Source organism: Apis laboriosa, unplaced genomic scaffold (assembly GCF_014066325.1).
Source record: "Apis laboriosa isolate Shangri-la unplaced genomic scaffold, ASM1406632v1 scaffold1_cov151, whole genome shotgun sequence".
Taxonomy (NCBI): domain Eukaryota; kingdom Metazoa; phylum Arthropoda; class Insecta; order Hymenoptera; family Apidae; genus Apis; species Apis laboriosa.
In genome coordinates, this window is record NW_025222279.1 from 3,988,733 (window position 1) to 4,005,007 (window position 16,275).

The window sequence follows — 16,275 nt, forward strand, 5'->3', positions numbered from 1 at the left end:
TGATGAAACGACGCCATTTTTGTGTGGATGGTGCCAACTTCAATAATAAAATGATTTTTTTCATTCATGAATAATATTATTTGTTTAATATAATGATTAATAAAATATTGTATAAAATTGATTCATTAAATGACATTTACTTCATTGATAAAATAACGATAATTTTCTTTCCACTATATATTGTACCATTTTTTTTTTTTTTGTTCGATATGCGATTCTAAGTATTCCTATACCTATTATCAAAATTGTAAGATTAATTGTAAATTTAATAATAAGATAAATTGTAAATTTCTCTATAAAATTGCGTGATCAATCATTTAACTGACAAAATATTATCATTGCAATGAAAAACAATATCTAATATTTATGGTCCAACAAAGAACATAACCTAACTAAATTAACCTTCAACTGGTGACAAATCGCTAATGGAATATTTCGAAATAGAAAAGTCTATTATTATTATTATTATTATCATTATCATTATCATTATCATTATTATTATTTTTTTTTTTGTTTATTATATCATTTAATAGTTTGAAATATCAGGATTTTCAATAAACCCTTAAAATTGAACATTCTAAAATAAAAAATGATTCGGTTCTCGTAACAGTTCTCTTCGTAAATGATGCAGTCACAAAAATTTGTTCCTGCACAATTAATGTTCGGTATGTACAAATAAATGTTCGGATGAAAAAATTGGATGTGAATACCCACGATCATCCTTCAAACCACCAGTGAAAGGTTAATCGAATTAATATTTCCCGTATATAATATCTTCGATCTAACAAAATGTCTACTACTTAACCAACGAAATATTACAAGCACAAAGGGAAACGATATACTATTTAATCTAAACGAAGGAAATTTAAATTTAATTCACAAATTCATCGTTCTCGACGGAATTTCAAACTGGCCGCGTTGGCACGCGAAATGGCGCACGGATTGCTCGACAAAATGGCGTCGTGTCCGCCAAACGAAAGGAACCGTTGTACATTGAGAGGCAGTTACGAGTGAAATGAACAGGCGTTTCGTTCTAATTTCGCGTCTCTGCCATATTCGACGGGTGCAAGTGTGTGTTTCTTTATATGTGTGTGTATGTGTCTCGATTAAAAAATTCACGCGATACTCGCGACACGCTCTCGACAGTTGCACGCGCGCAGTCGCTGGAAAACGACGAGGATTCGGGACGGCGTGGGCTTTGAAAAAAAAGTTCGCGTTAGTAGGAAATGCAAATGGGATCGTATCCCCTTGATCCGTATCCGGTTTAAAACAGCCGTCATTTTTCTGCTGTAAAAATATTTTTCGTATTTTCGTTGCGCCAACACTGGGCGCGAAAATTATTATATAAAAAGAAATTAAAATCCTTCTCGTAAAGTCCTGTGGACTATGGCCGTGTGTTACAATATCTTTTCATTTTTTTCTTCTTTGTTTTTGTTTTTTTTTTTTTTTTTTTTGCGATATATATATGGATTTTTTTTCTTTTCTTTTTCTTTTTCTTTCTTTTTCTTTTTTTTTTTTTTTTAGGTGTATGCGGATTTTTATGATGGGAATTAAAATCTGTCAGTTTTTAACGACTTCTGAAAGTACGACTTTTGAAATTTGAGAGGAAAACAAGAGATTTTTAAAATTGAAAATTGAAAATTATTTTTAAGTATTGCATTTGTATACTTAGTTTGGTCCTTTTGTTTCACCATGGAAATCGAAAAAAGTTCTATAAAATTTTATTTTATTTTTCTTCTTTTTTTCTTTTTCTTTTTTTTTTTTTTTTTTTTTTTTTACAACTTGAGTTGTAATGCAATATCTATAAACGATCACCACCAAAAATCCATAATACACCTTTCTAATCCAACATACCCGCTTTAATCTAAAGAAAGAATCTGCGAATTTCGAACGTTTCTCACCCTTTTAAATTTAAAATTCGAATCATCTCTCGAAAATCGTTCTCTGCAATAATCCACAAGACGCAACGAGATCTCTATAAAAAAAAAAAAAAGGAACAAAACGAAGCCTAAGAGCGAGTAAAAATAAAGACATCGAAAGAATAAAAAAATCATCGAATCGTTAAAAAAAAAAAAGGAGAAAAAAATAGAAATGACAAAAAAATACGTTACAAATAGCGAAAATTACTTCTAAAAAAAAAAAAAAGAGAGAGGAAAAAAAAAGGAAAAAGAAAAATTAGGAACACACCGCGTGCGAGGGTAACTTTTGTTACGTGTGCAACGGAAAAAAAAGAAAAGGAAAGGGGGGAAAAAAAAGAAAAATAAAAGATGAAAGGAAAGAAATAGACGGAGGTCGGGAAAAGAGAAAGAAAAACGAAAATCTGGAAAGAGAAGAAAGAGAAAAAAATAATTGCAAAACCAAAGAGAGAGAGAAGGAGGGAGGGAGGGAGAGGGAGAAGGAAAGAAAGGAGGGAGGGAGAGGGAGAGAGAGAGAGAGGAAGAGGGAGAGAGAGAGAGAGAAGAAAAGGAAAAGAGAGGAAAAGGAGACACAAGCGACACACACGTGGATGTACGCGGATTCCGAACGCATCCTCCAACGACCGCATACGGCGTATACAATATTCAAAAGTGCTTACAAATATATAATATATGTATATATAAATATATACATATATTATGTATTTTATATAGATCGTATAGATCGTTACAAACATGATAAAAGGAAGGTACAGAAAAATGAAGCCGGCCGCGGGGCGGTCATCATCGATAAAAGTCAACCAAAAAAATATTCTCGTGTGTAAAAATACCGATAATCTTCTTCTCTCCTATCGTTTTTCTCGCTTTCTCTTATATATCCGAGAAATTACCATTATATTTCTCTCTCGCTCTCTCCTTCTCTCACTCTTAAACTATCTTGCTCCGATATGATTCAGCTAATTAGCATTCTCTCGCGATTACTTCGACACCCGTTTTCTCTCTTATTCGGTAAAGAAATTTAATTCGCAATCGAATTACGTTGATCACACGTAAGAAATATTCTCTTCGATAATGCTATCCGATTCTTTTATTAATTAACCTCAAAAAAAAAAAAAAGAAAAGAAAAAGAAAAAAAGGAAATAATATAGAGCGAGGAAAATCACAAACATAAATAAGATGAGATAATGAAGGTGGAAAAAAAAAATAGACAAAATAATAAGAAAAGTATTACATATTAGAAAGAAAATTTCCAAGGTGATAAAGTTTGTGATCACGCTAGATTTGCTCATCTCTTTCTCTCCGTCTCTCTCTCTCTCTCTCTCTCTCTCTCTCTCTCTCTCTCTCACACTCATTCACTCATCCTTCTCAATGTCTCCTCCTACTCAAAACGAGCTACCTCGTTTAATACCCATATAATTTTTTTTTTTTATCGAACGACTCGGATCGCTTTCTGAAATACCAATAATATCCCTAATACGCCGATCGCCGTGGAAAAGTATTTTCACGTTCACCCGATACCTCTGTTTAGAGAGAGAAAAAAAAAAAAAAAAAAAAAAAAAAATTCCTTCGTCTCGTCAATAAGAGAACGCATCATCAGCTGATGAACAGGCACGGGAGGAGGGGGCGTTACACCTCGACAATCAGGACGAACTTACGTGTGGAAACAAATAGATCCGTCGTCGCGCGCAAATTGACGGGTGATCGGCCATGATTTTCGGGGTCGGGGATGGGGGAGCACGATGGCGAGAGATATATATATCCTCTTTCCTTCTTCCGTTTTTTTTTTTCTTTTCCCTTTCCTGCTTTTTCCTCCACGCTTTCTTTCCTTTCCTTTTTATCTTGCTGCTACTGCTGCTGCTGCTGCTGCTGCTGCTGCTGGCTGCTGGTCAAGTTTTTACTCGGCGGGGATGGTAACGGGAGATTTTTCGTTAGCGGGTGTGTTTGGTCGGAAAAGTGTCTCAGCCGAGGCCGGCCCATTGCATGAAATCGGGTACCTCTCTCACAGGAACATCCCTGGCAAGAGCCTTCACCCTCAGGTTCCTGTCCTCCGTTAGTAGAACGACCTCCCTTCTCAGTCGTCGTGGCTGACCCTCTTCTGTTCCAAGAAAAATTCGTCGATCGTTTTATTAATTCTCCGGGGACATTTGAGGATCAGAAAGAACTTTTGGGATCGCTTTTGCTTTGAGAATCGAGGGAAAAAAATTTTTTCTTTTGTTCCAAGATGTTTTAATTATATTTTAAAGATGATTATTTGTTAAGTGTATAGTGTGAAATGTGTAATAAGATCGAAAATTGAAAATGTTTTAATTATATTTTAAAGATGATTATTTGTTAAGTGTATAGTGTGAAATGTGTAATAAGATCGAAAATTGAAAATAAAAAATTTTGAATTATTCAATATCAAAACGCGAAAGAGGAAATGATACGTGTATATTCGGCTAACATTTACGATTCAATTAATGAAATCGAGGTTGCTCTCGCGGATTAATCGAATAATTAGTAACCGATAAATAATTTCGGTTGAATAAGGACGAGAAAAAAAGTAAAGGAGCGTGTCGAGGAGGATAACGGTTTAATCCCCGGTCAGATCGGTCAGAGGCGGATATTAATCACGATCAAAGCGTCGGAAAACGGTTGAAACGTGTTCAGGATACCTTCCAAGAGGAATATGCACGATGGCGCGTCGTACGTACCTGCATTCGCTTGATCTTTGTTACCCGCCTTGCAGAGGCTCAAGCACGTAGCAAGTATTCTGTCATCGTTTCTTGTCAGCCCGTCCTGCGACAGAATTACAGATGTTTCTGTTTATTATTTTCATGAAATGACACGCGACCAACCATCGCGGGAATTTCAATTGGCGGCGCCTCTGTGCCATTTTACGTTCTTGGATGGGCCTTGATAAACTTGCACAATTTGCATAAGATTGTTGTTGCGTCTTATTTTAGGAAAATTGAGTTAAGTTAAAACAATGTAAATGTGATAAATATATATTGCGAAATATTTTCATAGATAAAGAGTATCTTGACGTTTTCTCTTCTTCGAGAGAATTTTTCAATTTTTGGATATCTTTTTAATTATTTAATTTCTTCTTTTTTTCTTATTCGTATGGTACTGAATATTTTTTTTTTTTAAATTTAATTATAAGATTAATAAATTACAGATCGCAGAAAGGAATATTGAAGGATTGAAGAAAATCAAGACCCTATCCGATCCATCATTTTCATGAAAAAAATTCGCTTACCTTATCAACATCCTCTTCTACCGTGAATGTGCTGGACGTAAGGACAGTCCCTCTCGTGGTTAAACATCGAATCGCTGGATTTCTGCTTCTTGCAAATGCCAAAGCCGCTTTCGCGCTCTCGGCCACTCTTGCCACATGTTCTGGATCCAAAGTTGCCCTCGAAGCTGGGGGGCAATCTCTGGCGTCTGCACCCCTTGCTAGGCCCTCGAGCTCGTTCAGAACTGAAACAAAAATACATACGTTCGATTAAGTATAAATAAGGACCAGACATATAATAATTGAAAACAATTTGATTAATAATTACATTTCAAAGAAAGAAATATTCATTTTAACGAGAGAAATTATTAAATTTTACACGTTCGTTTTTTCGTCCATTTCTCTTCCACTCCTCCAATTCGAAAAAACATAATTTTATGATGTCGCGACATCAGTCAACGTTTAATAATATTCAGAATGCAGTTTCGCAGCGCTGGAAATATAGGAATAATTTTCGAGTGTCTCTGACATGTCGTAATTGGACTGTCGACGAAAATACGTGGCAGAATTCCACGCATTTCTCTGTCCATCGTATTCTAAATAAAACAATTTTTACTTATTTTATATATAACGAACACGAGACACTTCTTTTCTCTGTTATCACGTTCAATTTGCGACCAAATATATTTTTACCCCGTTGTACGAAAGATCCCCCCCCCCCCCAAAAAAAAGGAAAAAAAAAAGTGAAATATTATTAGACCTACGAAAATATAATTTACACGGTATAAATGCTCCCCTTTGAATCAAACAATTTTTATTGAAACATTTTTCTGACAACTTTCCTCATGAGAACATTCCACATTTACAATTATTTGAGCTACAAATAAAAAAGTAGATTAAAGTCAAAAAAAAAAATTCCAAGATATCAGACGATCCAAGAAACTTTGCCCTCCACGAAAAGCACAAATAAATTAATTTCGCTGTCGAAACGGGAAAAAGTAAAAGTTGGTCTTCAACCATTTCGCGAAGGGGAAAAGCACCCTTCCTCTAGTAGCTCTAATAAATTGTAACCAATGACATTCGACCGCCAAAGAATCCACGGTAGGTAGACATGTTTTTCTGTCTCGAACCATTGCCTGCACAACAACCCCTATCTCTGTTGACTCGAACCAAACTTCTCGAAATCCGATAATCGAATAAGAAGGATAAAGAAAAACGTCTCCAATAGCAAACGCAATGCTGCCACCCATTCGAGACACTTTCAAGTTGGAGATTCAGCGATATTTGGTATGCATTGGCTCATCCTCTTCCCTAAACGTAAGGGTAGATTTCGAAGCGAAGATTTACTCGATTCTTTCAATTTGTATTTTAAATTAGAATTGAAGAGGAAAAAAAAAATTACATTCTTGCAAATATTCTTTATCGTTCGATATTCGTTTTCATTTATTTTCATTTACATTGTAAATGTGTATTTAAAAATTTTCCCATCGTAACTCTTTACGAAATATTGAGTATTTTAAAAAGCAAATTTTTAATATAAATAAATCCAGAAGTATAAAATGCAAAATTTACGAGAAAACAAAAAATATTTGTCAAGGAATTACAAAAAATTTGTTTATTTATTAATCTTTTAAAAAATCTTTTAAAAAATAATCGTGTCTTCATATTCATAGCAACAGATTTGTATAAATATAAATTATCTAAAACGTTTTCCCTTCATCTTTCACGTTCTCATATTTATATTTTTCTTTGTTCTATTCTCATTCTATTCTTATTCTATTTTTATTCTTTATGGCAAACCAGTAGTTGAATAAATTGTAGTTAACATTCGAATAAAAGAGAAGATTGAGGACAAACAAAAAAAGGGAATATGCAAACAATTTTCGAGACTTAATTTTTTCCAAAATTGTCACGTTCCAAATAATTTTCTTTACAACAAGGAATCATATCATCCGTATTATATGTTCTTTCGACCATAAATATTTCAATATTTTAAATTTTGAATATTTTGTAATTTTTTTTAATAATATACTTTGAGTTTTACGACGAGTTACGTAACAATTTTTCTATTGATGTCCGAATAAATATGCCCAAGTGAATAACATGTCAAAAATACGATATTTTATATTGAAAAATTGTAAATTTACTTACCTACAAGTGGTACCATAAGCGTGTAAATTGGCTGTGCACCGGAAACCGCCTTCGTGATATTTTGCAATTGCGGTAAGTAGTCGATAAAGCAATTAGTATCCGGCACCAGTTGTCTAGGTCTCACTTCGATTTCCACTGATACTGAAGACTTTTGTAATATTTGCTGAAACATATCAAACAAATATCATCATAAATCTTTTGTACTCTGTTACATTACATTTTTCTTAATTTAAAATTCATTTGAAAATACTGATAATTTGTCGAAGAAGAAATAAAAAAAAAAAAAATTGAAATTCGATTATTTCTTATCTCTTCTTCATTCCTTGTTTCTTTCGTGCTTTCTTACGAGGCTCTCCTTTTTACCGATTGATCCCATTTGTTCAAAGATCGAGAAGCACGCAGAATTGGAACGTATTGTCATCCGATTGAATCTCACATACGCGTGCATTGTGCACGATCAGACAGAAAACAATGTCGAGTTGGCGGCATAAGCCAATGCCAAGTAACCATTGTTACAGGGAAGATTATAAACGTAATGAGCTCTTTAATGTTGGTTTTACTTTGTAGAACTATGATCGATACTCGATAGTAAATACATTGTTTGCCCCGATAGATCTTCATAAAACACACAACATTTTAAATATATTTCTTTTTTTTCATCTATATTGAAATTTTTTTACACACAAAGTAACGTTCAACGATCGATAATGATCATACATCTAAAAAGATGTACGTCTACGAATCGGTCAATCTAACCTGGTTTACTCTATTGCGCATGCGCCAATATTAGGAATGAGATAGAAAAGTAGAGCGAGACAGAGATTACTCAATCGATTAATTTGAAACTAATTCAAATATAATTATTATCTAGACAAATTCGAAAAAAATTAATCTTCGTAACTTGATTCATTTTATGTATTCGCAAGGATATCTCGATAATTATTGCTCGAATAATCTGCATAATCCTCGTGTCATGTTTGTCATTTTTTTTTCGAGATAGAATCAAACGAAAAAAAGCGCGCGAAAAATTCAACTACGTTTAATTATTGAGTTTAATTTTTTGCGAAAATACACGGAAATACGGAATGAAAAATCGATTTTGTCAGTGAAACGTCACACATATAATCATCCATCGAATTATTTATCTCCTCTATGATCATTTACAAACTAGAAATGTACACGGAACGAATATTGAAAATAAATTAACGATTCTACGATTGACCATAGGATACTCCATTTTAACAGTTTCGTAAAGTTAGTAAATTCCTACGAATTGTTAATCCATCGTTTTATAGATCGTAAAAATCGAAATTATTCACCGCAGCGAGGAATGGCGTCTGCATGACGATGCATAATGAACGAACATCGTTGAAAATCGTCTCGCGACGGTGATATTACGGATTCGTAGGTATTTCGAACGGCAGTGAATTCCGGAATGTTGGCTTTCCTCGGGCCCGCAACGGGTACACGCAATACATGATAATTAGGCGCGGAACTGAATGCCTCATCGAAACGTAAGAAGGTTACTCCTTCGTTTCGTAATTGTGTGACACAATGATACAATAGCGAGGTAACGAAATCAAACGATTCGATCGATTTTGTAAAAAAAAAAAAAAAGAAAAAATGATTTTGAACAAATAATCTTTTTTATACGCTTCTACCAAAACTTATATAATTTTAAAAAGTAATCTCATCGTTATATATTTTAACAAACAAAATAACAAAAATATTAATAGATATTAATGTAACGCGTTGTATGAATTGTTATAGAAAATCCATGTACGAGAATTTCTCTAATAATACGAATTTTCATATAAATATTAAACGATTAAACATATGTACATAAAAAAACAGTAATACGAAATATCGTATTATGAAAAAACAGTAATCGCGATATAGTTCTCTTCTACATTATTTTTTTAATCGAAAAATAAATCAACATTTTCCAAATCAACATATTATTACTTAATATCGCGTGATTTTAAATTAATCTTACACGAAATCTTAAACACATTTTATACGCGCATAAAACACTTAAACGGATACTTTTCCAGAAAGATTCATTCGAAAAAGAAATTCATCCAAACCCTCTCTCTCGTTCTAAAAATTAACCGTATCTCCCGGGTTCGTGAAAGCACGCGGCAACAGCCCGAGGCAAATACCTGCGTATACAAAGCTACGCGAATCGACACGGCCGCGTTTTACCCCCGTTTAGAGTTATTCGCGAATTCCTAAACGATCGGCCGCGTACCGTTGTCGCCTCCGTCTTCTTCGTCACTTTTCCTTCGTTCCGCCCGCCCCCGCGCCCCCTCTCCCTCCCTCGAGCACGAGTGGCGCGTGAGAACCCGCCTTGAATCACGCACCGCGGCTCCGACGCCCACGCATATTAAGCGTGCCTCCTAGCCACATTGTAAATGTTCCATGCTGACGCGGAAACCTACTCGCGTCACGTTAAGGACAGGTTCACGGCTCGAGAGAAAGAGAGCTAAAGCCAGAGAGAAAGAGAGAGAGGGGAAGAGAGAGAGAGAGAGAATCGCGTGGAACAGCAGACAACTGGCCGGCGGATCGCGCGAATTCTACCGGACAACTTGTATAAGAGGCGTTCCGAGAAGTTGGGCGAAGTCGTGTCGGTTAGGCGCGGTGGGCCGTAAGTGGGATCGATGGATCGATAAAGTAAATCTGAAAATTACGAATTGAGCGATCGTTTCTTTGAACGCTATTGACGCGTTGCGTATCATGAGATATCTCGTTATATAGGAAACCGAGTTTTGATCGACGACTCGAGGAATTAAAAATCAGATTACTCGAAGTAAATCTGAAGATTACGGATTAAGCGATCGTTATTCGAGCGCTATTGGCGCGTTGCATACGGGTTACGAGATATGTCGTTTTAATGTTTTTTTGACTCGATCCACGATTCGAGGAATTAAAAACATTCGAAGTAAATGTGAAGATTAAGCGATCGTTTTTTGAACGCTATTGACGCGTTGCGTACGGGTCATGAGATATCTCGTTATATAGGAAATTTTGTATGACGAGATATGTCGTTTTAATGTTTTTTCGACTCGATCGTCGACTCGAGGAATTAAAAATCAGATTACTCGAAGTAAATCTGAAGATTACGAATTGTGCGATTGTTTCTTTGAACGCTATTAAAATGTTGAATACGAGTCATGAGATATCTTATATATATATTATATAGGAAACCGAATTTTATGTTACGAGATATGTCGTTTTAATGTTTTTTTCGATTCAATCGACGAGTGGAGGAATTAAAAATACTCGAAGCAATAATAGGAAAAGGCAGGAAGAAATTCAACAAAAAAATGTAAAGTCTGTTCAAAAGTCCAATGGAAAAAGGAGCGAAATTAAGATATAATTGCAAATTATGCCGAATACCATTGCGCAAAGGAGAATCTTTATCGGATATCGTACCCCAAGCATTATTCGAGTTTGTAAATAATAATTAATCGATTTAATTTTATTTATATAATGAATAAATAATAGTTAAAAATATAAAAAAACCTATACAATAAATAGATGTATAAATGTGGATCTTGCATCCTGTCAAATTTCAGGAATTTTTGTCAGTAAAATTTTGCCTACTTATTTTATATATCGTTATTCTTATTTATAAATGAAATGTCCAAAAAGTCCAAAGTTTAATCTAAATTCAGGAAATTGCAAACACGAGAGATTTTATTAATCGAAAATCGTTAAAAATTATAGAGGAGGATTATAAAAGTCTCTAAAAAAAAAAAAAAAAAAATAAATTAGGAAATTAAAGACTGCCACATATAGAAATTTATTCGCAATTTATTCTCAAATTCTTGAAATTGCCGGTTACGCAATCCCGATAACGTTACCCCTTCTCTCTTTTTTTTTCTTTTTTTTTTTTTTTTTTTTCACCAATTGCACACACGACACCTGCCCGCCACGAATTAGCATAAGCGCGATGGGAACGCGTCCACAGCGTATTCCCGCGCCCGCAAGAAATTTCATTCAACTGCCACGGGATGAGAATCAATTAACGGTATCGCATTCCGGCACAGCAACGACACCCGCCTCGTTCAACGATAAAGGATATCGCAATAATTAAAAAATTGACTGAAATATAATTTTCGTTTGTCACACAATCGGATAATTAATTGTCTCGTCAATTGTCGCAAGATCAGTCGAAACCGAGTTCTAGAAATCGCCATTTTTTAAGCGACGATCACATCCCTATATACAAACAACGTTCCAAACCAATAAACGTCCAATAAATACCTTCCCCTTACGTAAGAGAGTAAGAGCGTAATTGTGTTAATTGAAATAAATAGAAGTGCGCGAATAGAGAAAAAGGAACTCTCGTTTATCAATTCTCATCGGAAGAAAAGCAAAAAAAAATATGTTACGAGCAAATAATTTACAAATAATTCGTAACGAGCAATTTGATATTCTAATTTATCCATCATATCTCTTCCTTCGATTATATTTAATGCCCTTCTCATCAATAGGTATCATTCTTCGTAACGTGTAAGTGGGTCAAAGCGCGAATGGATTTCCGCTCGGACCTCGAATAATAAATGAAACGGCGTGCCGCGATTATCGAACACGATTCGCGGAGATGATTGGTTGGTTGCAAGGGGCGCGACTATCCAACCGTCTCGTGATGATAAATCGCCGACCGGAAGTCGGCCTAACCCGTCCATGGAATGGAGGAAAGATGGTTCGAATTTATAAATTATGGGCTGGAATCGGCCCCGTTTATTCGAATCGAAAAAGTAAAAAATACGTCGAAATGTATTAAATGTATTAAATGTATTGCATATTCGCGTGTTTCTTATTGATCTATTCATAAGTATATAAATAAATTCAAGAAAATTCGAATAATAAACCGAAACATATTTAAGTGAAAGTCATCCTCGATCGATTTCGTTCTGAACAAATTCTGAATATAAATTCTAATTCCATCTTTCGAGCGAAGCTTTATTATCAAGCCAAGTCTTTTATTTTCAAATGTAAACTCACTGTAAACTCCTAAAACTTGTGGAAAAATTTGATTCAGAAATGAATCATCGATCCAACAGAGGAAGACTCTTCGACTTTCTTATCACGGAATCGTTATCATTTTCCTCCCTTCCTTTCCCGTCACGATCCCATCACATCCCTATAATATACAAACCAACGTCCAATAAATTCCTTCCCCCCTTATGTAATCCAGTAATAAGTAACTCCTCCTCTCCGCGGCAAAGTTCATTACGAAGCGGATAAATAATCAGCTTGGATTAGCGCTTCGTTTCATTATCGTGGAATTCGCCTCGCGCGAGTAAGATCTGGGTGCCTCCCTCTTATCTGGAACGCCTCGACCTCTCGTAGAGGGGCTACGTTTGTGCATGCGTTCGTCGCACTCGAAAAAGAGTGTAAATAAAGGATGATTGGATTCGATGGGGACGTAATCGAGAGGAGCTGATGATCATGTGGGGCGAAACGCGAGCTGATTAATCTACGCTTTACCTTTCTTTCTTTCTTTCTTTCTTTCTTTCCTTTCTTTTCTGGTATTAATTCATTTCGACGAGTCTTTCAACTCGAGATGATTTCTTCTCGACAAGTCCATTTTGAATTATTAGAATCTTCCTCCCTGTGGGGCATCGCTATCACTTTCGGATTCATTGTCTATTATTCTAATTTTCTCTATCGATAATTAATGAATATAATCAATCTCGTTTCTGAACAGTTCAAATTTATTTTCGCTTGAGTTAATTTCATTTACCCGAAAGCCATTTTTTTTAGGGCTTTGCAAACTGTAATAATCTTTGCCACGAATTTAACATTGGAAACATTGTCAGGGTATAGTTATGGAATTAAGGATTGAATATCTTATCTCTATTTTATAAAGTATAAGCTTACGATTTATTAATTGGAGATAACGAAATCTTTAGCATAAAAGACTCTCGAGCGCAAAGGGTTAATCCTTTCGAATAGTTTGATGTTACATTTTGATATATTCGTGGAATTGTAAATGATGAGTTCAATATATATATAAAAATGAAAACTGTCTAGAATTCTCTGCATTATAATTGTGGTTTAGATATCGATGATGGGTAAAAATAAATAAAATTCCTTTTTTCTTATCCACAATAATTTCGTTGATATAATTAATTTATATATTTTTTAAGTCACTTTTCCAAAAAGAAAAAAGAAACCCAAATCGGAACAAAAATGAAACATATTAAATCTAAGACCAGAGAAGGGGAGAAAAAAAAATCCCTCGCAAATTCGAATCGACTTTACCGTCATTTCCATTCAAAATTGACGTGCGACACATAAGGATAATCGCAATTCGAGACCAGATGCAATGGCAAATCAAATTTCGAAAGCATCATCGATTCGATCGTTTCTTCAATTATAAAGCATATACGAAGATCGGCTCTGGACAACAAATATCCGAAGATCTGATGGTCGAAGTATCTCGTCATGTCAAAGTGGAATCAACCGTGGAAAAAGTCGTGTTCTCTTCCTAAAGACAACCCTTAATTCATGCGCTGAAATGTTTCGTTGCTTTAGACTTTCCTCTCTCACAAACAATGGAATTTATTAATTCCTCTAAAAAAGATATCATCTTCGTTATTTTCACGAATTCCTTACAAGTGAGAAGGAGTTATTTCATAATAAATAACGATTCCACGTGAAAATTCTCTTTTTATTATGGATTGAAATCTTATTTTTATAATATCGAAGTTGAGAATAATGGAGATTCGAAAATCTCGCCTTTCGACAAATTATTATTCAACTCCTGTTTCGAAACGAAGAAACGAATCTATCCGTGAATAGACAGATAGATAGGTAGATGGACAGATAGATCGATCGATTGAACGAGCAGAGAGACGAGGAGAGAGGAGTTGACGCTTCCGCGGCGGGAAGAAGGGAGCGAAGAGGGAGGAAGGGAGGGAGCTTAAAGAGAGGAAAGAGAGAAGACGGAGAGCGACGGGGAAAGCTTGGAAATTAATGGAGGTTCATTGAGGTAGTCCCCGCAAAGAGCGACTAGTTCTACGTACCCTCGACACGAATCCATTCTTCCTGTACAACCTGAAGACACTCAGTCTCCGTCCGTTCTCTGAGAGTGCTTCGGTGCAACGACGCAAACATTGACATTGTCACGAGCCGTACCACACTCTCTCTCTCTCTCTCTTTCTCTTTCTCTCGCAATTTCCCTCCTCTCCGCCTCCTCCTCCTTCTCCTCCTCTCGTAGCCGACTCTATCCTCCTATTCCTCCCCTCGCGGAATCGCGCGCGCACGAGGCGGGAAGCATCCGCAGTCTCAAGTGCATCCCGACTCGAACAACGTACTACGCGCACCACAAAGGAGTGTTTGCACTGTCGATGACTGAACTAATAGAAACGGCGCGGTACGATCCCTTTCGCGTATATATCCCTCTTCTCGCCGCGGACGGAATGTTCGCCAGGTGTCGACGAGTGGGATGGAGTCTCCCCGCATCGTGAATTTTCGTGTCCGGCGTCATCCGGGGACGAGGATCGCTCGAGAGGAGGAGTATTTTTGGTGTGGAGCGTGGAATGGCTCGAAAGAGACGGAAGGTAATTTTTTAATTTTCTGCTCGATATATTGATTTCGTAACATCTAATTTGAATCTTATTATTTTTTGGGAACGATATTTCTATCCTTTGAGCAAGCAGATTCTCAAGATTTGATATTTTTGTTCTTTTAGTAGAAGATATCCACTCGTGTGTCGTGAATATCTGTTTACATCCGGATAAATTCAGAGTTTGCGCATTAGAAAAATTCGTGAAAGTTATTTTCTATTCGATTTTCCCTCTCGTAAATTAAAAAGGTGAAATATCATTTGACTGTCTATCTTAGTAGATTCGTTTTCCTCTATATTATTATCGATAATACGCTTGTCAGAATTTCGTGTGTTTCTGTCAGATTTGAAAATCGCCCCTTCGCCGTTGCTATTTAATCTACGTGTTCGATGTCGAGGAGAAAAGCGTTCGTTCGACAACTCTCGACGGGGTCCACAAAGGGGAGGGATAAGACGAGTAGTCCGATACAAGATGGCGACGCGTCCATCCCCCGAGATAGGGGAATATTGACCCAAGGAGGCGAGGTTTCGCCGAATTGGAGAAGGAAAAAATCACGCTCTTCGACGCTTGGGGAAGAAGTAAATCTCGTCATCTATGTACACAGGCCGGTCACAGATGGCGAGAATTGTGAAGGGTGCTTCAAGAGGTCGAGGAAAAATTTTGGTAAGAAGAAAGAGAACCGAAGTCGAAGGCGTCAGTGGCAGCCGCCAACTCTTCCGCCAAGGAAGAGTTGTGCTTCTGATTCGAAGGGGTGAGAATGATTTCTCTGAGAGAGGGAGAAAGAGAGAGAAAATCTGACGGAAAACTCGTTCGAGAGATATTTTATGATCGTTAACGGAAGTATCCGTCGAGAGCGATTTAAGTGGAGATGAGAATTAAAATTTAATGCTAATGGAGAACTGAATAATGTAAGGACATCGTTAAGTTCGATATTTTCTTTTTTATAATATTTTCACTGCCCTATGTAATTTTTTCAATGAATCGCTCTACATTCGTTCGCGCGAATAATATCAATAAAATATTTTCGAGAAACTTTTATTATTATTATATATTTTACATAGTTTGATAAAAATTTCACGAATTAAATTTTTGAATCGAATCGAATTTCTTCGTATTCGCATTCAAGTAAAAAATTATTTGCAAATAAAAATTTAAATTATTTCAACCCCAAATTAATTTCAGCTTCCTAAATTAAATTTTACCTCCCCTTCATCTACCGAATATTTAAAATTCAACACCACTATTCGCTCCTTCACTATTCTAATTGAATTTTATTTTCCCCTCAACCTGCCAAATATTTAAAACTCAACGCACTCAATTCAAATTCAATCCATTCGCAGAGAAGAGATGTATGAATGACGGATCCATGACGCAAAAATAAAATGAAAAAAAAAAAAAAAAAAAAAAA

General features: G+C 35.8%; 1 protein-coding gene across 3 annotated transcripts in view; it reads right to left on the reverse strand.

Moving 5' to 3' along the window:
- Positions 1-2,475: 2,475 nt before the first annotated feature.
- Positions 2,476-16,275, reverse strand: part of LOC122712259 (telomerase-binding protein EST1A-like) — a 134,076-nt gene continuing 120,276 nt past the window's right edge. For all 3 annotated transcript variants that reach the window (XM_043931760.1, XM_043931761.1, XM_043931758.1), the window contains 4 exons: positions 7,285-7,447; positions 5,158-5,378; positions 4,610-4,694; positions 2,476-4,011 (listed from right to left, as the gene is read on the reverse strand). In XM_043931760.1, the coding sequence (XP_043787695.1) occupies positions 3,875-4,011; positions 4,610-4,694; positions 5,158-5,378; positions 7,285-7,447 (606 nt within the window). In that variant the 3' untranslated portion in view covers positions 2,476-3,874. The remainder of the gene's footprint in view (positions 4,012-4,609; positions 4,695-5,157; positions 5,379-7,284; positions 7,448-16,275) is intronic.